Raw genomic sequence first — 26,222 nt, forward strand, 5'->3', positions numbered from 1 at the left:
TTTTGGTTCCGAAAAATGGTCAAAAAGCAAGGCTATAGGCTTAGAAAAATTGTCAAAAATTGATGGAAATTTTCTAGCTTCTGATCAGTGGCGACACATATAAAACAGCTTTAAAGCCAATTTAAATCAAAATTTAGAGTATTTCCATGTTTTTATTCAAAAGAAATACCTTATTTTTTGTTACGGAAAAATTGTTAAAAAGCAAGGCTATAGGCTTAGAAAAATTGTCAAAAATTGATGGAAATTTTCTAGCTTCTGATCAGTTGCAACACATAAAAAACAGCTTTAAAGCCAATTTAAATGATAATTTAGAGTATTTCAATGATTTTGTTCAATGGAAATGCCCAATTTTCTGTTACCGAAAAATTGATGAAAGGCAAGGCTATAGGCTTAGAAAAATTGTCAAAAATTGATGGAAATTTTCTAGCTTCTGATCAGTTGCGGCACATAAAAAACAGCTTTAAAGCCAATTTAAATCAAAATGCACAATATTTCAATGATTTTTTTCAATAGAAATGCCATATTTTTTGTTACCGAAAAATTGTCAAAAAGCAAGGCTATAGGTTTAAAAAAATTGTCAAAAATTGATGGAAAATTTCGAGCTTCTGATCAGCTGCGACACATATAAAACAGCTTTAAAGCCAATTTAAATCAAAATTTAGAGTATTTCAACGATTTTCTTGAAAAGAAATACCATATTTTTTGTTACCGAAAAATTGTCAAAAAGCAAGACTATAGGCTTAGAAAAATTGTCAAAAATTGATGGAAATTTTCTAGCTTCTGATCAGTTGCGACACATAAAAATCAGCTTTTAAACCAATGTAAATCATAAATTAGAGTGTTTCTATAATCTTAGTCCATGGAAATGCCATATTTTTTGTTACCGAAAAATTGTTAAAAAGCAAGGCTATAGGCTTAGAAAAATTGTCAAAAATGGATGGAAATTTTCTTGTTTCTGATCAGTTGCGACGCATAAAAAACAGTTTTTAAACACATTTAAAGCATAATTTAGAGTATTTCAATGATTTTATTCAATGGAAATGCCATATTTTTTGTTACCGAAAAATTGTCAAAAACCAAGGCTATAGTCTTGGAAAAATTGTCAAAAATTGATGGAAATTTTCTACCTTCTGATCAGTTGCAACACATAAAGAACAGCTTTTAAACCAATTAAAATCATAAGTTAGATTATTTCTATGATTTTAGTCCAAGGAAATGCCATATTTTTTGTTACCGAAAAATTGTCAAAAAGCAAGGCTATAGGCTTAGAAAAATTGTCAAAAATTGATGGAAATTTTCTAGCTTCTGATTAGTTGCGACACATAAAAAACAGCTTTTAAACCAATTTAAATCATAATTTAGAGTATTTCCATGTTTTTATTCAAAAGAAATACCTTATTTTTTGTTACCGAAAAATTGTTAAAAAGCAAGGCTATAGGCTTAGAAAAATTGTCAAAAATTGATGGAAATTTTCTAGCTTCTGATCAGTTGCGACACATAAAAAACAGCTTTAAAGCCAATTTAAATGATAATTTAGAGTATTTCAATGATTTTGTTCAATGGAAATGCCCAATTTTCTGTTACCGAAAAATTGATGAAAGGCAAGGCTATAGTCTTAAGAAAATTTTCAAAAATGGATGGAAACTTTTTGGCTTCAAAAAGTATGGAAGCCATATAAAACAACCTCCAAACATTTTTAAATTGTGTTTCTTTCTTTTACTGCTATTTTAGTTCATGAAATTGCCATAGTTTTTGTTTCACAAAAATTGAGAAAAAGCGAGGCTATTGGGCTAGAGAAGTTGCGAAAAATTAATGGAAGTTTTTTAGCCTCCCTTCAGCCCTTCAGCCAAGAAACGGCATCAAAACACATTTAAAACATGTCTGTAGTTATTTCTATGACTTTTTTTTAAGAAAATACTAGACTTTTTTGTCCAAAAATTGACAAAAAGCAATGCTATAGGGATAGAAAAATTGTTAAAAATTATTGCAAAGTTTACCTTTGAAACATGTGTGAACCATGGAGATCGGCTTCAAAACACATTTAAATCATATTTAGGGTTATTTCTATGATTTAATATCAAGGAAAACACCATATTTTTTACTCAGATGTTGACTACAGGCCTATAGTTTGCTGTTACAAAAGTTATTTGTTTGAAAGAAAATCAGATTTATTTTACTATGTTCCTTTTCGGTAGAAAACCAAGGCTATGGGCCTTCAAAAATGAAGATATTTCAACTGCAAAGATCTTCTCTAAAGATAATTAACTTTTACCTGTGAGAAAGATACTTTAAAGAGGTTAAGCTCAATGCCTTATTCACCAAAGAGAGGTATTTTACAAATAAGTTGGATCTTTTTACTTTGTCCTTTACATAAAGAAACCGAGACTTTAGGCTAACAGAAACTTCGATCTTTAGACTAGAAAGAATTTTGTAAGTAAGCTTTTTTTGCTGTAAAGATAAGTATAAAAGGTCTCAATCAGACTTTCTGTCACCAAAGGGAGTTGTTTTAAAAAAGCAAGGCCCTTTTTCCGATGTCCTTTTCGTCAAAAAACCAAGTCTATAGAGTTACCAAAATGAGCACCCTTCGATTTTGGAATGCTTTGGTCAATTAGCTGCTTCTTCTTCTTAATTCCTACTCCTACTCAATTTGTCAAAAATGCTTACAAAATGGCCAGCTTCTGATAGCAAATTTTTTCGGACAATTATCTTCTTTTGCCTACTCCAAAGCAAACGAAAGGAGGTCTCAATACGTTATGCTTTCATTAAAACGAGTTCTTAAAACGTGTAGAGTTTTTTGAAAAACGCCGATATTTTTCACTTTTCTCTTTTTGTTACCCATACTTGGAGCTTTACGTTTGCATGCATATAGCTTTGCTTTTGGCATAAAAATATAAATAAAAAAATGAATCCAATTTTTATCATAAATACTACCTTTAATGCATGCAACACATAATTCAAATCTTTGAGGGTTGATAACATAATTATAAAATGAGAATTTTCAAATCTTGTCACCCTAAATTCCAACGGAACATGGTTCAAACCTTTTTAGGGCTGCTAGCTTGAACTTGAACGCTTGTTTTACTTCAAATTCACTTCAAAACTTTTCGTTAAAAATTGCCCATTTATGCAAGCCTAATTTATTTTATTTCGGAAAGAAATTCCGAACTTTTATCACTCTTTTTTTAGCTCAAAACATTTACTAATAACGAGACATAATTCAAACCTTTCGGAAATTCATGAAGTGTAAGTAAAACCATGTCTTTCAGTTTGAGATGTTGTTTCAATTGACCATCTCTGCAAGCTTATAACCTCGCTATTTTGAAGAAAACTGCTATTTATAATAACTCCCCTTTCTACCACAAAGCTATTTTCACTCTTCAACGGGCGTCATTCAACCCTTGTCGTGGTTTCTATGGGTGATTTAAAGCCATATTTTGTGTAAGAGCGTTCCAGGTAAAGAAGATTATGATTACCGAAGGGGGGAGGGGGGGGGGGGGGTCAAAAATTTCATATTTTTGTACGACGTCGTTTATGCATAGTCCCAAATTCTTGTTCAAGACAGAAATACAGTTTGAATCAAATTCGATAAAATGACACGACTTAACTAACATCTGATTATTGATTAAATTCAATGGCAATACTTTCTGACACAACTTAGCCTAATTTGAAGTAATACGATGGACTCTTTCGAGTGCTTGCACGCTAAAAAACAATGGATTTTGATTCTAATTATATGCTATTTGACAAGTCAAGCCAGTCTCGATTATAAAACGAATCCACTCGAATAACATCCTCATCGGATACATAAACATTGGCAAAGTTTAAAAGAAAACAAAAAATAAATACATTGTTTTGGATCGACCAGAAAGAACCTTACCATAAGAGACTGTAAGAGCAGGCTTTTTGCCTGGCAAAATTATGGTTGGGTTTGAAAATTTTAGTATATATTCCAAAGTTTTCTATTTGCGAACTACATGAAAACATTGCAATGAACATCGTTCCTTTTACAAGTGCTGTACGTTTAAATGTGGCAACTGGTCGAAAATAAAATCTTAAACAACATAAACAATGAATGTTGAAATATATATATTACAAAGTTGGAATAAAAAAAAGTTCTGCTACTCAAAGCAAAATATTGTACGGCAAAACTGATCAAACTAAAGCAGAACCATCCAAATGGTCGACATTCATTGAGAAATAAGGAAAAACTTAATAAATTTTTTATACATCAAATTTTACACAATCAATCAACAAGGAAATCACATATAATTAATAGTTTTACTTTCTGTTCTGATTTGTGATTTTCTTGAACCATGATTTCTCGGAAGCTGCAGCGTTGGCACTGTGCAGTTTTAATTCTAAGTGGTCCGCGTACTCTCTGGCTTCAGCTAAACTAAGCTTTGCTGAGATGAGTTCGTTTTCAAGTGAAATTATTTTCTGTTTGTCGTCATCTTGTAACAGCTCCAATGTCGACTGCAGGCCATCTTTTGCCTCTTGCTCATTTCCAGCTGGTGACGCATTTGGCCTTTCGAAGTATTTTGAGCAATTTGGACATTCTCTCACTTTATTCTAAAAATATCGCATTTTTCTTAACTGAAAAAACCTTCTTTAAACGCGTATTTGAAAATCGGTATACATGTATAATAATATGTATACTATACTAGTAAAATATGTATACATAAAAACCAATGTCATTTATAACTGCAATTAAAAACTATTGATTTAGGGTTAAGAATAACAAATGCCCAAATGAGTAACAGCCGCTAAACAGAATAGCATGAGTTTAGGCAACGATAGCCAAGGAGTCTTACTGATATTAGCTCACAGATGAAGTGTTCTTGATCTGATTCGTTAAAGCAGCAATGTATTTGGCAAACAACCAATTGCGTTTTCAGGTAGGACTAAGAAATTGTAGGATCACTGATAAATTTCTGATATAGATAAGCAAAAGAACCAGAAATTCTACTAGTATATTTCACTCACAGCAAGTGGGACATATTATTGACGCCGCATTGGCGAGTTTCTACTTCTTAGATTTTGCGCCATAGAAGTAAAATTCCTAATATGAGCCTGTTTTCTGCACAGCTTTTCAGTATGAAAGTAAAGTGAAACAGTGAGATTACCTAGCATGTATCATCAGCTTTATAAGCATGGAATTATTTTTGACATTCGTAACTTAGCTTTGATATTCTTTCCAAGGTCTTAATCAAATCAACACTTGCTAAAATTAAACAAAAGAAAAAACCCCAGTGCCAGTGTTGCTGGATGCAGAATGAATGTGTCACAAAAATCCACACGTACCTTGATCTCAGAAAGATCGCTTTGCAAACGCACTTTGAACTTCTCGTTCCTGTCTTCAAGATCTGTACATATCTGAAATGAACGTATGATTCATAGCAATGTTAAAGCCCATATCTTGACAAACCATATTATAAATCAGCATTTTCCAAGGGCTACATATTCTACAAATGGCAAAAATACTTAAAAAGTCAACAGTATACGGAAGAAACTAAAGAAATCAACTTTTCCACAATGGGAAGTTTTACCAGCAACAAGATTCAAATGAATGCCTTTATTTGAGTATTAAATTACAATTCCTATTCACTATCTTTTATCACTCACCTTTTTATAATCTTCAATGATTCTATCGCGTTTCTCTCTTTCAATATCTGCGCGCTTTGCACTCTCCCTCCATATATCCTTCACCTATGTGCGTGTTAAAATTTTGTATCATGCTCGGCTATCAATTAAGCTAGTAGCAACAAACTTCGAAGTATAACAACATTAGATGTCAGGGCGATAGTGACCAACAGCGGTTGAAATACAGCGAGTTGCATTTCTCGAAAATCTAGTCAAGGGTCGCCAAGAAAAAAGTTCGCTACGCAACGAATTTTTTTCATTCTGTGCCATAGTGATGACACAGTCGAATAAATACTGTAGAAATACCTTCCCTTCATGTAAAGAAAAATTTCAAACCAGTATTGCTAATCCACATTATTTTTCGCTAAGAGCAAAAAGGCACCTCCAACATTACAGAAATTTTACTTCATAAAAATACAGTTAACGCACCAAAATTTCATTAACGCACTGAGATGAAAAGATTTAATGCACTGCAGAAAACTTTTTAATTGAGAAATATTCTTTTCTCAAGCAGCTTAAAACCTAGTTGCAATGTTTCTTGCTTTGATCCCCACATTCTACAGGCTACAGAAATTTGCTTGGCTTTCAACTCTATTGAAGTAAGTATTTACAACAAACTACTGAAACAAAATATATGGAATAATCGATTGAAGTAACTTAACATAAAGCAACAATCATCTGCTTATGCGACGTCATATTCAAATAAAACATGAAAGTTTCCTGAAGGTTTCAGGTGCTTGATCAGTAAAAGGAATTTTGAGTAAAGCTTCTGCAACAGAGCATTATTGGAAGATGAGTAGCAAGGGGCAATAGAGTGTTTTTAGAGAGTACTGCAAATAAGATGGAACCTTCAGAAAGCACTAAGTTAATAACATATCTTCATAATAGGTAATGCCATGCATAAATACAAGCAAAGCTAGCTGATGACATACCCTGATTTCCTCTGTTTTCAGTCTTTCTACTTCTTCTTCAGACTCCCGGAGATGCTTTGTCGTTCTCTCACGTTCAATCAGCATTCCGTTGACTTTGTCTTCAAGCTGTCAATGCAGATATTGCTTACTTAATTTGATTTAAACACAATAGTTAACAAATAATTATTTGTAACTGCATTCATTGTAACTGTATTTGTAACTGATAAAGGAATTATCCCCCGTTAAACAATCACTCAAGAACGACGAACATGCTTGAAGTTCACGTTTCACATATAGAATTTTAACATATCTGCTGCCCGGAAAAGTCAAGCAAAACTTTACAAAACCGATATCCAGCAACAAAATAACCAAAGTTACACTAGAGGGGTAAAACTTGACTAAAACGTCTAAAAGAAATTCTTGAGCCAGTAGTGGACTTACTACAAACACAAGACAAAGAAAAAACAAATTGAGGTATATAGCATTTAAAATCGGGACACCCATACTTCGTACAAGAATATTGAAATAGGGATCTGAGAGGATTTCACGCTCGCTGCATTGTAGTGACCACACTTCACTGCATTGAAAAAAATAATGCCACGCATCACCAGTTCAAGATACACGTGGTAAATAAATTATACCAAGAAAAGTGGTAAGGAGCCTTCAAGATATTTGCTCTGTAGAACCAAACTATATAACGAATCTAAGAGGTTTTCCACACTCAAATACAGTGACACAATTCTGATAAAAATCCACAAAGTCACTGGTCAAAGAAACTAGCGATAGTAATAATGCCAAAAAAAATTTTCCAGAGTAAATAAAGGGTTGGATAAACTGTAACGACCGAACTATTAAAACAGCGGGCTTTAAAAAATGCCCTGAAGATAGCAACTGTAGTTTATAGCCTAATTTTTATTTTGTTTGTAAGTTTAAAGCTGTGATCCTACCTCTGTGATTCTCTCCTGCATACTGACTTGTGTTTCCACAATCTCGTGAGCCAAAGAATCATTTTCCTGATGAAGCCTCATGTTTTCTTCCATCAGTGCTCGTTTCTCTCGCTTCAAATAGAAATTAAAAGCATATTCAAACAGAACCATAATAATTGCATGTCTGTCATCGTGCGATTTTCAGTGATCCACATGTAAATAAGCTACTGTAAGATGCTAATACAAGATTTTCTTATCCGAATAAAGATCAGGAGAAGATTATTCAAGCGATAATCCCTTTCAATTCATTAGAAATTATATCAAGGAGTTGAGCGTATATCGATTCAATGTGAAGTAAAAAGTGTTAACATATCAGTAGCCCGTCTGTGCTTACGACAACGAGGTGTACTGCATTCACTGTATTGGCTTAAACGTTGTTTTCTTTAGCCACTAGCGTGGGCATTTGTCGACAATGCAAATGGCACAAACTTGGAAAGATCATAAAAATTTGCCAAAAATAGTGAATCTTACATTAAATCGTTTCACTGGATCTTCTTTCTGTTCCATTTCTTCTTTAATTTGCAAATATTCTTTTTCATACTTCATTATTCTTTTCTTTGAAACCTAGCAAAATTTGCAATGACAGCAGATATATCTATTCTGTTTTAACGTGAATTTGAACATGCAAAATTTAGCGATATCTCAACAAAACTGGAAATACTCCAAAAGGAAGGGAAACTGACTGAAAGGGCTATGGAAGATGAACGAAGTCTATGGTTGAGCTTTGTTTAAACGACGAAAAGAAAAAATAAATTTGGTTATATTACAAACATGTGATTGGCCTATTACGATCCACACTGGGTATATATTCTCCATCGTGTTCTTTTGGACCCTTATTCTGACGTTTTATGCTCTGAGGAGTGTCAGACGAAAAAGCTTTTAGCCACTTTGTTATAAAATGTTGTATTTTTCAAAGCCATTTTAAAATTCTAACAACAACAAGAAAACATAAAAGGAGTTCTACCTTGAGGCTGAATACGACATTTAAAAACTGCATACATTGTTCTTCTTCCATGTACTTCTTCGGCATGTAGACTCGAAAATGTTTTAATGCTCCTTCAAAATCTAGCCGTTCAAAATCCCTTTGCGAGTCCTGAAAGAGTAATGGTGGATATGAGTATCTATGACGTTTTAATAAAGTTCAGCACACAAAATCTCCTTCAATATGCTTTGTTTAAGAAATAGAAAACCTGGTATTTAAAGCATAAGTAATATAATACGAGGGTCACTCCAAAATTATTGAGATATTCAGTAACCGCTGGAGATATCAGTTTGAAATTTTTTTGGTGGCTTGTACCATCTATTTCACCTATGTTTTGTAATTTTTGTTAATTTCAAGCGCGGGAAAAAAATAAAAAAGGGTTTTGAATTTCAGAACCTTAGATGTTCTTATTTGTTAAAAATGGAGCTTGAAAGACGTGATTTTCGCGCAATGATTTATTATGATTTTAAAAGGGGGCTGAAACAAGAAGAGTGCCTAGCTCAACTTCTGCAGACATTTGGAGATAATGCACCTTCAAGGGCAACAGTTTTTCGATGGTTTGCCGAATTTAAGAGAGGGAGGGAGAGCCTTAAAGATGAGACCCACCCAGGGAGGCCCCCAACTGCTGTTGTGCCAGAATCAGTTGCCGCTGTGGAGAAGATGCTAAGGCAAGATGGTCGGATGACTTATTCTATGATGCAGGATAGCGTAAAGATTGGATCAGCAGCATTGCACACAATTTTGCATGAAAACTTGCAAGTTCGGAAAGTGGCTGCCCGCTGGGTGCCACATTGCTTGTCAGATAAGCAAAAAGAGCAGCGCGTCAATTGGTGCCAGTTTATGCTGCAAAAATTTAATGAAGGGAAGTCGAAACGGGTTTATGACATTGTGACAGGCGATGAAAGTTGGGTTTACCAATTTGACCCGGAGACAAAGCGCCAATCCTCAATTTGGATCTTTCCAGGTGAAAACCCGCCGCAAAAAATTTCGGCGATCCAGAAGCGTCGGCAAAAGGATGGTTGCGTCATTTTTCTCAAAGATGGGTCATGTCGCAACCATTCAAGTTGAAGACCGTCGTACAGTGAACGCGGATTGGTATGTTAACCATTGTATACCACAGGTTCTAGAAATTTGGCGAAATAAACGTCCAAGGACCGGCTTAAGAGGTCTACTTTGGCACCATGACAACGCTTCCGCTCACACAGCTGCTTTGACCATCGACTTTCTGTCCGAAAATTCAGTTCAGTTGATGACCCACCCGCCTTATTCACCTGATTTGGCACCTTGTGACTTCTTTCTCTTTCCAGCGGTGAAAGAAAAAATTCGCGGAACCAAGTTTGATAGCGCTGATGATGCAGTTAGTGCCTTCAACGAGGCTGTTTCTGACCTGGCTGCGGAAAAATGGGCCCATTGTTTTGATATGTGGTTTTATCGTATGAGACTTTGGCCCCGTTCACACGGGAACGCAATCGTTCCGTTCCGTTCTTCTCCGTTCCGAAAAGCGTAACGCTCAGGGGTTGTGTTCACACGGGAACGCTTCAAATGACATCGTTCCGTTCCAAAAAGTGGAACGACCAAATAAGTGATACGGAAAGTGGAACGGTACGCAATCGTTCCGTTCCGTCCCCTTGTGAACGCGCAGAACTGGTCCAGAAAATGGAACGATAAGAGTTTTGCCCTTGGCGCATGCGTCTGTGTTGTTATTGTGGGAAGCAAGAGGTGACAATAATAAATTCAGCGAAGAAAATGGAGGATTTCAAAAACACCATTGGGCTTCTTGTAGTTTCACTTGCTTCACTCACGGTAATACTGAAGCTCAACATGGCGATAATTTCTTTTACAAAGCATGCATATATACGGAGAAAGAATCTACTTCTAAATATGATAAAAAGGAAAAAAGACTTGGTGTTTTAACTGGTCAAACATTTCTTCCTGCTACAAAAAACAGGAGAGGTCGGCGAAGCATGTGGGAAAGACATTCATCTTCGCGGCAATTTGTTCCTACCTGCTACGTACTTTCATCCATTCCAGGTTACTGTGGGTTTGGATAAACTGGTAGTCTTTCATCACCTCACCTCACTTTGAAATTCCTTCCTTTTAGGGTTGGATTCCATTTTCCCACTAGCTTGCTTATTTTGGGGCGCTTTTGTATTCTCCGTTTATTTAAATTGTTTAAAAAATTCAGATATAGCTCAGAGATAAATCGAAATGATGAAATCTATCTCCATTATAGACATGCGCATTAAAAATCATTTGCTTATTTTTGCGCGCAAATTGCAGAACGGAACGATTGCGTTCCCGTCTGAACATAAACAAAAATCGATACGCAATCGTTCCGTTACCGTGTGAACAGTATACCTTTCCATTCCAGAAACTGGAACAAAAATGGAACGGAACGATAGCGTTCCCGTGTGAACGGAGCCTTTGTGTGGAAGCCAGTGGAGAGTTTTTTGAGAAACTGTGAAAATTTGAACACGATCCCTCTTGCGGTTTTTGAATATCTCAATAATTTTGGAGTGACCCTCGTACCAAACGCAAATGGTAGTTTGAATTATTTTCTTCAGTTTCCAGGGTTGGTAACTAAGTAAATAGGTAAATATCTCCTACAATTATAAATTTTCCCCCTGTTATATCAAGAAAAAGCTCGCACATGCATGTTACTTTACCAAGGAGAGGCAGCCTGTTAGTATTCGAATTTTTCTTCTTCTTGCATGAAACAACTGTATTTGTTCGGCCAGTTGCACCGAACAACGTGCTGCTCAACCAAAAGTTTAATTCGACAAAAGCTCAAAGATTTGAACGAAAAATTTCAATTTTAATGCATGCATTTACGCCATAACTAAACCTCAAGTACAGTCATGTTGGTATGATGAATTCCTTGTGTAATAGGAAGCAGAACATTCATTGCAATTTGATTTCTCGGTTTCATAAAAATGCAATGACTATAAGAACATCAAATGAATGAATATAAAGGCTCTAATTCCATTTATATTGACAGCAAAAATGTATGTACCTTTAGCAAGGCCAATGCTATTTGATACGAAATGTCACAGCCCTGAAAGTACGATAAAAAAACTCTTGTAGAAGTCAGCAAAAATTGAAGAAATTATAATAAAGAATTAACAGTGAAATTCAGCTTTAAAGTAAACAGAAATTAGAACACTAGAGATAGGATAAAAATTGGAAATTTCAAAACTTGAACAAAGAAAGTTAAATTAAATTGCATCAACGATACCATCAACATACTTAATTGAAAATTTCATAGTTTTATATTGCAAGCCACAATGAAGAGCCAAAGATATACTTTTCCCTATTGGAAACTAGCACTGGGTTTTGTAAAAACTTTCAAGAGACTTTCGAGAAAAGTTTCAACTTGAAACAATATTTTTCTAAAAGTGTAAAAGACCAGGTAGCTTGAAAAATTGAAACCTTGTACCTGTATTGATAAAAATTAAAGGTAAGCTATGTAGAACTACAAACCTACCTCACATAAGATGATGTCCATAAGAGAGAACACCAGAGGTAGAGGGAACTTGGAAGTAAACAAAGTTAGGAGCCACTGAGAGGCATACATGTGGGCTTCGATACCTATTGACTGGAAATGCTTTTGCAGAGTCGGTAAATAGTCCTAGAACAGGTAAAATATATTTCAGGACGATTCAAATATGTTAGGTCTAGCTAGAGTATAATACATATTAATGAAGCTGTTTCTCATCAAAATCGTGATCACATTCATTACTTTTTTAACATAGCTTTGACAGCTCCATTTAAAGATAAGAGTGATGTAATGCAATGGGAGAGAATAGAAGGCCACAGTATCAGGACTGCTCGACAAACAATAACGTGTTTGCGATGACGTTGAGCAAAAACAAGGAATACATGACGGTTCTAAGTTGCAGCTCAGAGTTTCACGATCAATGGGATAGCCAGTCAACTGTTCTAAATGGAATTCTACACATGGCCTAATATTTTGCAGCATTCTACAGGCCTTCCTAAGGGCTACTCTATTTGTTTGCCTTTGGGGCATGGGCTGATATCGTCATAGCTTTTTACTCAAGTGTTTTCAACTACAACTAAAAGACCACCTAAGAAAGCATTTTCAGGACGATTCAGTATGAAATTTGCTACGACTAGATTAACCCGCTCGAAGCGTAATGTTTTAGCATTAAATAATACCGATTGATTAGCTGTTCCACATTAACAGTATTGCAATGGGAGCACAACAATTGATGAAGCTAGAAGCGTACCTCTAAGAGTCTTTCCATAATGTAGAAGCGCTGATGAAGTAATTCAAAGTTGTCCTGGAACAATTTTCTGTGCCCATAATCTTTGAGGATTTTGACAAGCAGGCAGAAAGCCTGTTCTTCAGGCATCTGAAGAAATTTGTAAAAAATAGGTCAAAGGATAGTCGTGAATTATTCAGATTTTCAGTCAATTGTAAATATAAAATCACGGATAGCTACGAAAATCACAACACAGTAGAGGTGATATTAAAAAAATACTACATTGAATGAAATTAACTGCTTCGTGAAATGTCCAAGTAAACATGGTTCCTTAGAGAGTCACCACCACTCAAAATGCCCTTTAAGAATGGATCTTCATTATCTAAACATATTATCTATAGGTGAATGAAAGTTGGTATTTTTAACCAAAAAACCTAAATGTTATGTGTGTCAGATACAAAATATTTATAGAGGCATCATTTTGAAAAGTCCTGGAAGGAAAATATATTTTTTGGTTCTAGTAATTTACTTCTTTTCTCTTATTATCTCCTTGCAAGGTAATTAAAAGCACAAACTGGGACGACGTGCGACTTTACAATTTGATAAAGAATCTCAAACAAAAACAGAAAATCAAGTGAAATTCCTTAACTGAAGTAAAATCACCTGAAACTTCTCGTCATACAAAACAACATATATCCTTTGTATCATTCATTCAATGTAGATTCAAAGATTAATAGTGATGTAGTGCGTCATAATTTTAATCTTGATATTTGATATCGTATCGTTTCTCTAAACACAAAATTGTCATGCAGAGCACAACTTCAACGATAAATTTGTCACTTACGACATAAGTTAACATTAGAGTAAGATGGCGTCAGATAAAAAATATCATAAAAGATATTTCGGCTTACATGAAGTAATAGAACAGCAATAAGATACGACATTCCCTGGCAGTATCCGATGTCTTCGTCGTAAACAGAATAGGCCTGGAAATTATGAAAAGAATGTCTGTAAAATCCAATGCAACAAGAGAAAAAAGTGCGTCCACACTCGGGATATTTATAAGTAAGGTTAGTTAAAATGGACATGAAGTTAGACAAGAAGCAACAGGGGGAGATCGGAGATAACTCTTACGTAATTAAGTCTCGAGGGGTAGGTTTAGGAAAGCAAAAATTTTACAAAAACAACTATCTTAGATTTGTCTTTTTTACAGATAGGTTTGCAAAAAGCAGAAATAACAGCAGATTTCTACAATTATATCTAATTCAATTTGGAAAGCAATAGGTCACTATTTTAGGGAAATTGCAAAATCCAGAATTATCTACTTTAACATGGGTTCAGTATCTCAAAAACACGCTCTAACGCAGCACAGAGGTCAAACATAAGACGTAAGATGCATAAATTCCAGCGATTCCAGCGGTCCGCCATATTTGTTAAAATGCGATAAATTAAATTAAAGGGGGACTGGAAACAATAAAAAATCCCTTTGTCTTTATAATCAATCAACGTCGTGACAGATTGCCTTTAGCTGGAAACATTACAACAACATCTTGACATGAAAAGTGACAGTTCCCTTTTAGAAAAACAGTTGAGAAATCAGCCCAAGGTTAGAAATGGAGAGAGTGCAAACTACAAACTCATTAAAAATACTTTGTGCAAAAGCCCTCTTTTTGCGAAAAATGAAACCAATACCCCCGGCAAAGTAGAATTGAAATGACCAAATGATAAACATCATATCAAAAAGGAAGACGAATTTGAAGTTCATGATGAAATTTCCCGGATCAAGGTTCTACCATAATCTTTGCCCTTCCGTTGTTTCAACGTAATACAGTTACAGCTTGCCATCTGACTGGCTGACCCGAAAGGACAACCATACAAACTCAAGTTGCTAGTTCAAGTAGCCTAAATTAATATTTCGAATAAGCAATCAGCATATTTAAGCGCTTAAAATAATCCTCCGTTTAAAACTAAAAAGGCTTAATAAGCGCCTGCTTCTTTAAGCGCCCTTGTCCTACACAGCATCTCATTTTCCAATTAACCTATTTCAATCTAATAATCTACTTAGAATACTTGAAATGCTGAAACATATCTTTCCTTTTCATAAATTTATAGTTTGTTTTCGGCTTCCAGGTACATAGGCTGTCATGTCTCCTTTAACCTGATTTTCATTTCTCATACAATATTTTTCAATTTTCGGTTCTGTTCGCTTCAAACTTACGAGAAAATAAACAAACCCGAACTTCTTCTAAGCGCCCATCTTGAATGAGCACCTAGGTAAGAAAGATAGCTAGAAATGCGATAAGCGCCTTAAACGGTGTTCTCTTTTTTACCCAGGTCAGAGGATTCGATTGCTTAAAACAATTTTCCAGGATATTAATTATATCCGGGGGGGGGGGTTTGGGGGGGGGGTTGTATACTCCCACAAACTCTACCATCGTTTACTCTCCAACAAGAACACCATCTGTGGCTAAACTACAACGAGCTCATGCATGCAAATTCTATGTATCTTAAAAGATACGGAAAAATTTTGCCTACAAGGCAGTGTGCTAACAGAACATAATAAGATTTTGCGTAAGCGAATACTAAAGGAATTTGTTTAATCCGAAAACCTTCTATCAATTGTTAAGTTGGCTTCAATGGCTTTTATGCGGAAATGCTGGTAGGCCATGTGAGTATGACACAAATCGTGACTACTTTTGAGGTCAAACCACTGATTCAACAAAGTGCTGCGCCAGTCATCAATAGGACTACCCCTGCCAGCTAAACATGACTAGGCGCACGATGACATAGAGCTCAGCTTTGCGTTGGTGACGTAATATATTGCAAAAAATGTAAGATTAATACAAAGTAACCGTTATTCATAAAGATTTCTTTTTGTCTAAAGTTTTAAAAGGAAAGCCAGAGAGTTGCTAGAGAAAAGTGCTTTTCTTCACACAATAACTAGGGGGCAACTGCTCCTCGAGCGTCAGTGACTTTCTATTATTTTAAACAATAGGTTATTGTCCCCTCTCTATAAAAACAAAAACTTGCCCCCGCGGCTAATTTCCCTTCGAAAAGCTAATGGCTAAATCTAAACTATGAACTTGAAACTACATGCAAATGAGGGGTTGTTTATTTCACCATAAACGTTTATTACTTTTTTGCAAAACACGCCCCCCCCCCCACTTTTTTGCAAAACAATAGAGCTTTCTAAAAATTATTTTGTCATGATTATTTTAATTCTCCCTTGGCCCCCCCCTCCACTTTTCTCCTGGTGTCCGGCCTAGGCCCTGAATCACGGATTTCTAAAACTTAAGAGTATTGAGGCTCAGCAAAATTTAAGGTATTCAGAGGAAAAGTAGTACAACAAACGATGTAGTCACGATAAAGTGATGCAGTTGTCATATCATACTTTATCGTTTGCTTTAGCATGTCCACTGATCCCCTGGGTACTACCACCTTATGTTTTGCCTAGACGAGTAACGCCTCAAAGATTTTTTCCTGGGTTCTGAATAAAAGGGGGAGAGAGTCTTGAAACAAACCTTGCAGATTCTCATTAGTGACTCCTGTCCCTGTCCGCCGACCTCTTTGAAGGCTTCATGAGCTGGAAATGTTCTTGTGACGTCCCAAACAATCACCTGCTCGTTAGGAGAGTCCTAGAAAAGAAACGGTTGATCAGAAATTTCTTCTTATCATAAAATACAAAATATGCAGTGAACAATCTGCTTCTTTTTGGTCTGCAAAGAAAAAAAGAAAATGTCTTCTCTCTTTGCTGTCAACGATGAGGGGAACGACCCCTAAGTATCAGAACTCCCAGATAACTTCAAACTTCAATAATATTCATAGAAGATTTCCTTGCATTATTCACCTATGGCATTGATTAAGAGTCATTTAAGAACATAGTTAGACTCCAAATGGAACATCTTCAAAACACATAGGCTCTACAAAAACTAAGGTTTCCTTATAAAACATTTATACACCAAATTTACAGAAAACAAATCATGAACTTCTGATAACTGTACCTAACGAATGCAGATTTTTTGGCCGCTAGGGGGCGCATAATAGAAATCACAACCCTCTTCAAATGTTATACCAAGCTGAGAGGGAACGTTCTTAAATGAAATATCATTTTTGTTTATTCCAGAAAAAAAGATACTTCTAAAGCCTTGTGAAGCACTTTCGGAACTTTTCTGAAGGTTCATCAGTGAATTGCAAAACTCAATTGTTTATTGATATTTTGAATCGAGTTCGAATTTCAGGTACACCATTCAATCTACAAATTGTCACGTGACTTTCCAGCTCTCCCTAGATGTCTGGCAATGATTTCCACCTCATTGAAAGAAAACGCGAAGCAACAATATTTTCATGCTGCTAAAGGTAATCCGGAAAAAAGAAAAAAGTCTGACAGTTTGGCGATTGAGATAACACACGAAAGAATTTATGATATCTGGAACTTTCTACAATAGAAAGGGGAATGAATGCCTAAGGAGAGTGAAACCAAGACTTTGGCAATCAAGTGGCTGTACCTGGGGGTCTAGGGGTCTAGGGGTCTGCAAACTTTCCACCATACCAGCTACGAAATTTTGGAGACACTGGCAAGCAACCCCAAATTATTTGTTGCTCGAACGTTCGTGAAATGTGTTATTAAATTGCTGCGATTCGGGGCACAAACCTTCTAAAAATTTAACGAGCCGCGCTAATTTCGGTCAGGGCGCTTACTTGTTTTGCAGAAAAATAGATGATGTCCGACACTTATACATTTATGGAAAAACGGTTTCGAGGGTAGCACTGTTCTGGGGAAATCTCCTACTGAAGCTCAGCCAAATTTATACTCTCGGGGGTTACTGCGATTACTATAAAAGTAATAAAGGTCACTTGCTACTCTTATCAAACGAAATCGATATATAATTATTTTGCTGTTTTTGTTGACTTTGCTATTCCATTTTATCTCCAAATAACGAGCTTCGTTGGTAGCAATTTTTCTGAGCTTTCAATAAATGTTTTGGAAGCCTTACAAATTCGATGGGGCGGTGAATGCACAAGTTTAAGTGTTGTTTTGTTCCTACTTTCAGAATCCGAATGAATCAGTTTCCGCAATTGTTTCAAGCATACCTTCAGTGAAAGATGTTATGTTATTAAAACAAGAGCCACTGTTAAAGAAGAAAACTCTCAGAGGAATAGTAACTTCCTTTGTTAATTGTAATTGGAAGCGAGTTCCTGGAAGTAAGAATCAGGCCCGTCACTAGCTATTGTACTCAAGGGGGGTTGTCAGGTCTTAATTCCCTATAAAGTGGGTGAACCATCCTTTATTTGCCAATAACTTTGAAAAATTGCCGACTAAGCACCCCCCAGGTGTCACACCCCTCGTGCCCCCTGAGTAGGGACGGCCCTGAGTAAGATAGCATCTTAGCAAATTGTGAACTTATGCAACTGTATCGAACAGAATCAAACTATCGATGTCACCTCTATTCAAGTAACAAGAGACAGATGTATAATGAAACACGAAAGGAAGGGGCACGTGGTTAACTACAATGAAATACCCCAAGACCTTTGTGTCAACATCTGGGTTTATCAAGCAATACAGGTGTCTAGATATGCTTTTAATCATTATAAATTGGATATCAAATGTTTCGGTATGTAACATAACCAAGACGGGAGGCTGTCTGTCCGGTAAATTGAAGTCTCCTTTCGAACATTTTCAAACGTACGTGGGATTCAGAAGAATTATGCCTTTGTTGAAAGGTGCCTCTGCCCTTGACGAAACCTTCTTCCAGAGTCCATTAACACTGTGCAGAAAAATCCAGATCAACACTGCAGTGAAAGACAAGAGCGCAAAAAACGAAGGTGCCTTTGCCATGAAAAATATTGTTGACCGCATGTAGCGCATCTTGAAATGGACGCATATCAAGCATCTTGAAAATGGTATATCAAAATTGATTTGGGGCGAGGTCGATATCATTACAGTAACACGTTCCGTTATATAAAAATGAAATAACATTGCCTGTATCACAGAACACTCATGTTAAAAAAGTTCTTGACTCTCTGTCTCCATCGATAATGATCTCAAATTGGCATAGGCCTTACATTGATGTAAACATATGGATGACAAAAAACTGAGGATCATAAGCTCCTTGAAAATGATTCTATTGCAGATGGGATGAAAATGATTCTTTTAGACGATCAAGTACCCATTTCTTGTTTAAGGTTACGGTAAACGTTTTGAACACGAAAATTGGTTTTTCCTTCCTAAAGGCCAAACGGCTCAAGAAATCTGGATAAACTATATATCATTCGATGCACAAGATTATGGCGTATCTAGCCAGATAACAATTATTGGCAAATAATGTTAAATGTTATTTTCCATGCGAATTTACTTGTCAAAAAGTGTACCACCTTCAAAAGCTATTATGTACCCTTGCGTTTGAGGTAACAAAATCTGACTTAGACCAGCAGGAAGTGCAGGTCCTAAGCTACCAAAGTGTGTCTCAGATTTTTTAAATTCCTCCTCTTTATGAAACTATACCCTGTCAAAAATTGGCAAATAATTTTTCCACCCTCCCGCAGCTGTATTTGGGTATAAAAGACGGACCAGAGAAAATAAAAAAATTTTGAGACACACTTTGTTTGCCCAACGTCTGCCCTGGCCGTGTGCAAATTTTCGAGCCATTCGATTGGTTCCTTGGGTACATAATAGCTTTTTCGTACCTGCATGTAGAGGAATTTCGAGTCCGGAGAAAACGGGATTTTACTGATCGCACTTGCAAGATACACTCGTAAACCACAGTGTAGTCCGGGTCAAGTCACTTGAAGATTTAAGATCAATAAGCCTGTTTAAATAAACACGGCCGTACATTGGATATATGGATGTGCCATGCGATATTGTAAATGAGACATGCGACCACAATAGCAAAGCAACGATTATCGGCTTAACAGGTCAAGAGATTTTCAGGCCTCAACTAAAAGTTTTGATAAAGAAATTATGGAAACCTTCGGTTACATGGGATTTTTTCCACTTTCAAAATTTCTGTTTGTTTCAAATTTGGTATCATTGTGTGCCTTGAAAGTTCGGCTACTTGAATGTGAAAAAATCGAAAAAATGATGTTTTCATCAAGAAAACGTTTACCGTAACCTTAACGGACATACGCAACTGATAGGGCTAATAAAATATTAATAGAAAGAAGAGCTCCTTGCGAATTGTTTGGGGTTCTGTTCTATGTTACTTTTTTGTGTTTCCAAGAAATAGTTCTTTAGCACAGGGTTTCTACGAAACTTAAAGAATTTTTTCGTACTAAGATAAAGCTGTGTACTAATGTTAGTGAGGGAGATAAGCAGAAGAATTGTGCAAATTGTGATACAAGCACTAAAATTTCAAAAAAAGGCCAATTTTGATACGCTGAACAATATATATAATATAGATTATAGACCCGAATCAAATCTTGCCCCTAACGATCACAAGAAACCACAAATAAGCAACCATAAAAGCTAAATCTTGAAAATGGGTTAATTCGTTGTCTGACGGCCCAAACAACGTGAAATTTTCGTCACAGACTAATTTTAACATAAAGATTCCAATTCTATGATCCACTTTTGACAAATGTCAAGATAAAAATTACCCGGAACAGAGAATTCTCTCAAACGCTGCACATGGGGTAGACACGACTAAAGTGAATGAGCATTGATTCATTTGCTGTCAGCGATTAACAAGTGATGGTTATTGGAAATCATAAAAACGATGCCAACGAAGAAAAACAACAGAGAGTACAATACACTTAAATTAGTTTCAGGTCATTTCTCTATAAATTACAGCTACAACATTCCATTATTCACAAAATATTTCAGAGATTATTTACATATTGTAATGATTTAATCTATTCAAAGTAAACATTAAATATGAAAATAATACATTTTATACAGTTAATCACTTCCATCTAAATACATTAAACTGTTCAATTAGATAATAACAATCTTTGGCTTTACAAAATAAAAATACTATGAATTTTTTAAACTGTAAGGATGAAAACCACATGTTAGGGAAGAGCAACAATGAATAACCGGAAGTGATATTCAGTTTCAAATTAGTGTATTTTGAAAATTCCATTTCATGGAAAGGAGGAAACGACATCACAAGACGGCAGGTCAATCGCGTTTATCATCACCTTGCCGACAACCACAGAAATCAAAGGTGTCAACAGATAGTTTTGACAAATCTTAATCCTTGCGAGGAGGAGAACGTGCAGAATGCAGCCACAACGGTTAAAATCATTCAGTTTAGCAATTTCAAAAAACAGTCATTTTATTATTCCAATGAAGCCCATTAGGAATAAAAGCACTGTTGTCAAACTGCGTTTTATAATCCGATAAAAGGAAAACTTTTAAATACTGGAAAACTGGGCAAGACAAGATACAAAACGTTTGTCTGGAAACATCTTTTAAACAACAAGCTTTTTCAATCAATTCACTGAAAATTTTATTGGTGGCTTTGTTGGGATTACACTAGATACTTCGATGAAGCCAAATTCCTTACACTGGACGATTATGTTACCATAACAGAGTCCATTTGTTGTACTTCACAGGAAAACAATCCTTTCTCAGTTTCAGTTTCGTGTGGGAAAATTCTTTCGCTTATATCATGTTTTGAATATTGAAGTGGCTAACATTGGTTAAGAAATTGAATATCAAAGATTCGACTGAAAATTAATTCCGTGGTAATAAATACCGACAGTGGGCGAGAGCATTCCCACGGTGTGTAAACATGCAAGGAAATGATAAGAATGAATCATGTCGTTTGTCAATACACACTGAAAACGGTACTCCATATTCTGCTGACTGAGGCAAATCATGTGACTGTTTGATCATTTTTAAATCCTCTTGTATTAAAGTATTATAAATACCGGCTAAACAGAATTGTCCATCAAACTAACGCTTAAAAACTGCCGACGAAGCGGTTTATAACTTACAAATTTAAAAATTCTACTGAAAATACCATATACAAGAAGTCCTACAAATTAACAAATATTTACAAACGTTACAGCACCTTATCACTCCCATTTGCTCTAGTCAATGACAGCTACTCAACCGAATCGATTCCTTGATCCAGGAAATTCCCGCCAAGCACTTACCAGAATGCGATTTAATAAACTGCCCGCTTTCCTTCATTTGTTTTGCTCAACGGCAGGCATTCCTGTAAGCTTGATTCCAGACCATTTCATGTGACTTTGAGTAACTCTGTGGTGTTCCAGAATTGTTAGAGCCAGCCGAACCCCCAATGAAACTGCCTATTACACTTCTACTGCCATGATGACTACCTGGGGTGCCATGTCCCAAGCGTCGACCTGATCCTCCACTGCCAACACTGTTCATACTATGTAGGGACGATCGCGATGCAGTCTTGGAGCCTGCACCAGACCTAGTTGTTGCTGATCGCTGCCTTCTGCCTTGGATTGCGATCGGTTGGGTGGTTGATGTCGGCGAGCCACTTGCTGTTGCTCCGTCCATCTGCTTTACTCTTTCCAAGTCACTTTTTGCACGATGCTCTGCGCCTTCCTTCTTCCGTGAAGTCAGTCGAGTTGGCGCCGAGCTACTCAAACTTGCAGCCTCTGGGGCTTTTTCGTCTTTTGAACTTTTCTTCATAAACCCAAGTCCACCAAATAAGGTGTAACTTATCATCAGGAAGCGAAAGTAACTAGAAATGTCTTCCATTTTTCTTTAGCTTATCAAGAAATGTTTGCCTTCACGTTTCGATCACTGAGCACACTCTACCGCCTCGCGTCTTTTATCACAACTAACGCGATCTACTCATAAACTGTTTTATAAACAGTCAGATCATGTGATATTGTTGGGCATGTGATCAGTATCTGATGGACAAAGAGTTGCTGTTTCACTGAGATACGCAAGGGGGAATACCCTGATAATTCAACTCAATGGCGATTATCAGTTTCCTTGTTCAAAACGTAAACAAACCATTCGCTTGATGAGAAGTGCAATTCAAGACTATGGCTACTAAAACGTATTAGAAATAGTTATCATATGTTTGTTTGAAAAACTATTGGTTTTCGATGTGAAATGCAACCAAAAAGTGCTTATAAAAATGCTTTTATTGCTTCGGTATTATTCATTCATTACATACAGCACACAAGATGTCAACAAAAAAGTGATGAGAAATAACACTTTAGAGGGACTTGACTAAGCAATGATGCATCAAAATAAATTTAATAAAGACTTTTACCAGCCAGCTACAACTTCTATTATCAGTCACCATTAAACCATGAAATAACAACCCATTGGCCTACAGAAATGTTTGTTTAATCAACTTTCTTCGATTCCCATTGATTGATTTTAATCAATTCATGGAAATATACATGAAGATTAATGAAATAAGCCAAGTAGACAAGCCTCCAATCAACAAAGAAAGAAATAATCCATCGAAAATGAGAATGACGCGATCTACTAAATTAAGATCTCTAGCATGAGGGCATCCCGGAAGCGTTTGCACTTGTTTACATCATCTATATAACCACGTGCAATACTCAAGAAACGTTGTTGCTTTGAATCATATGTTTCAAATCATTAAATTAGCACTGCATCAGGGCCTTTGTAAACATACTTGCTAGGGTGGGGGCAACTGCCCTTCAATCGGGATGATACTTCTTTATTTGACCTCTGAAGTCTCTAGGAAAAAGGCTGTGCAGTTTATGTTAAATGTTCTAGTTTCGTTTTCATACTTTTAAGGGAAACATCCACCAAACAGGGGGTGTGAGCAGCACATCTTATATTCTCTGAGGATATACACACTAGGAATTTGAACCCAACAAAATAACAGGAGCTGATAGCACCTTGAAACAAATACTTATCTTGCTGCCAAACTAACGTCGGAAAGAAACAAGAAAAACTTAAGAGCTCCAACTGTGTTGGCTGATGCAACGTCTGAGCTAGCCTGCGTGCAGACTTTACTATCCGTTGCGTCTGCACGCAGGCTACGTCTGAGCTGGAAGAGCATGTACAAATTTATCAAGCGAGTCCAAGAATTGAAAAAGTGACAATTTTTAAGGGTTGCAAAATCTAACATTTTGGTGATACGACTGTAATGGACACTTTGGGAAAGGATAATTTGGACTTTGGTTTTAACAAAAAGAATGCTACAGTAAACTTTTCACTGTATTAGATTTGAAACATGAGCATCTCCTAAGAGATGGATGATCACATCATGATTTTCAGGCAAAAACCACGTGCAACCTCGACTAGACATTTAACTCTTACAGGTAAAATTTCTAATCTGACATTTTATCACCTGAAACAAGAGGTCGCCTTTCCCTTTAAATATCTCAAGCTGAGAAATATCAAGGAAGACAAGACAACTTTTCACATAAAAAACCCCAATTTCAGGAATAAGCTTGGGTAAGAAATGCTTTATTGGAAGTTGCTGATATCCCAGGGTAAGGTATTTACGCCACTTCGGTTACACCTTCAGAATTTTATAAGAAAAGCCCTTATAAGAATCATCAGACTGGAATTTGCCAAAAAAATAAAAACATAGAAAACAAGGCAGGCTGATACCAGCAAAAATTGAAAAATGAAAGAATAGCAACAAAAAAGGCGATAAGCATAATAGCATTAATAGCTTTATCGAGCACATGTTAAGTCCGGACACTACTATGCACAGGAAATTTTAATACAAAAATAAGTCACAATATAAGAAACGCGTTAGACAGAAATAATGCAAGAAAAACAAGAAGCGCTAGGCTAAAACTGGAGCCAAGTGTTCGTTTAAAAAGCGTGTAGATATACGTTTATATAATCCTACTCCAAAACACACATCAAATTTCATTGATTTCATATTTTTGCCCAGTAAGAGACTAGAATATATACAAGGTACTACTAGGGGGACAATGAGTTGATCTTGACATATTGAATTGATCAAAGTAAGCCAGTAAATAGATCATATCAATTGGAAGGGAGAGGGGGTCTCGGCAGCCATATCCCAGGACCCACTGAGATGGGGGCATTTAACCAAGGCCCGGTGCCATTTAGGAGCCCAGATAATTTGAAACCACCATTCTACGTCAGTTTGAGCTGAAAAGAATACCTTTCGTACGATAAAGAAAATATCACTTTAATACGTAGTTTACTACTCTGGCTTGATCTGTTATTAGCACCACAAATTAGACACTTCACCCTCCCTCGTTTCCAAGCCTAATTTGAAGGGTTTCCTAATTTCAAAATTTCAAAAGCAAGCAGCACGTCGTAGCTCTCGGGGGGAGGGGGGAAGGTGGCATTAAATCCCACAAATACCTTTCTGTTTCCAGGTCTTGAAATAAGAAAGAAGAGTACAAGATACCAACACAAAGTACTATTCTTAATAAGGTATGACAGTAACGCCAAAAAAGTGATACCTACTAACGAAAGGAAGTATTTCAAAAATTGAACGATATTGATGATGACATATCACAGCCTTAGCTCGGAGAATTCTTAGAACACTGACCTTTACATAAGAGAAGCCAACTTAGAAGTGCTTCCTATAAATACATTGAATTGGTTCGAAGTCATGAGACCACCAAGAGGATCATGATTTTCAAAAGAGAGACAGTAAAGAACAGCCTTGCAACACAAAAATAGATAAATGCCCAACTAAACAAATTTTAATCATTGGAAACAGATAGCTACATGACCAAAAGGTACCTTAAAAGTGTATCTTAAAGCTAAAGTGGAAGTAGGCTTGCCATGGTTTGTAGGCAAGACTTTACAGCAAAATATTGCCAAAACAGTGCAACTAGAAATCTGCAAAAATATCTAGCAGCAAAGTAGGAAACGTGCCCGAGAAAATGAGAAAGGAAGGGAGAGTGAAAGATAATGGCTAAAATAAGAGTTAAATGGGACATTTAAAGGGCAAATTTGTGTATGTGTATGAATTATACTGTCTTCATACAGCAAAAAGGCACAGCTTGGTAATACACACAAACCAGAAGGCAAACATGTGCTATTTGAGATCAGGCTCGTTTGGAAGTAATAAATGGAATTACACTCAATTTTTATAAGAAACTAACTACAACAAAAGAGTTCTGAGTCAGAGAAAGAGTACTGGGTAATAGAATCATAAAAGAATACTGGAACAGAGAAAAGAGTACTGGACAAGCAAAAATTAACAAACTTCAGTACTCAAAGCAACAAAGTTAAGAAACTAATAAATTTTAAAAGCCAAGAACTACAAAATTTCATGAAAATTCTAACAAGGTGTTTAGCTGGTTGGCATAAAACTGTAGACACAGAGCAGAATATGCTTCCCTTATCTTAATAAAGCATTAGAACTGAATCTCTTGATAGAAATGCCACGAGCATTTGAAAACAATAGAAACATTGACGAGTTTCACTGAAACCTCTCCTCAACAAAGTTCTGTTGGAAAAGTTTCCAAGACGGAAAATAAATGTAGGACACTAAATGTTAAAATTAAAAACATCATCAATATTGAACTTGTATGAAACATTGAGCATTGAAATGTCCCAAAT

General features: G+C 36.1%; 1 protein-coding gene across 2 annotated transcripts in view; it reads right to left on the reverse strand.

Annotated features, from left to right (window-relative positions):
- Window positions 1-3,600: 3,600 nt before the first annotated feature.
- Window positions 3,601-26,222, reverse strand: part of LOC135693249 (rab GTPase-activating protein 1) — a 39,220-nt gene continuing 16,598 nt past the window's right edge. For both annotated transcript variants that reach the window (XM_065211673.2, XM_065211672.2), the window contains exons 11-22: window positions 16,264-16,377; window positions 13,654-13,728; window positions 12,767-12,892; window positions 12,004-12,147; window positions 11,533-11,574; window positions 8,502-8,630; window positions 8,009-8,101; window positions 7,499-7,609; window positions 6,573-6,677; window positions 5,623-5,706; window positions 5,302-5,373; window positions 3,601-4,569 (exon numbers count right to left, since the gene is read on the reverse strand). In XM_065211673.2, coding sequence (XP_065067745.2) covers window positions 4,279-4,569; window positions 5,302-5,373; window positions 5,623-5,706; window positions 6,573-6,677; window positions 7,499-7,609; window positions 8,009-8,101; window positions 8,502-8,630; window positions 11,533-11,574; window positions 12,004-12,147; window positions 12,767-12,892; window positions 13,654-13,728; window positions 16,264-16,377 — 1,386 coding nt within the window. In that variant the 3' untranslated portion in view covers window positions 3,601-4,278. The remainder of the gene's footprint in view (window positions 4,570-5,301; window positions 5,374-5,622; window positions 5,707-6,572; window positions 6,678-7,498; window positions 7,610-8,008; window positions 8,102-8,501; window positions 8,631-11,532; window positions 11,575-12,003; window positions 12,148-12,766; window positions 12,893-13,653; window positions 13,729-16,263; window positions 16,378-26,222) is intronic.

This window comes from Rhopilema esculentum, chromosome 11 (genome assembly GCF_057945365.1).
Source record: "Rhopilema esculentum isolate cy_ngs chromosome 11, ASM5794536v1, whole genome shotgun sequence".
In the NCBI taxonomy this organism is placed as follows: domain Eukaryota; kingdom Metazoa; phylum Cnidaria; class Scyphozoa; order Rhizostomeae; family Rhizostomatidae; genus Rhopilema; species Rhopilema esculentum.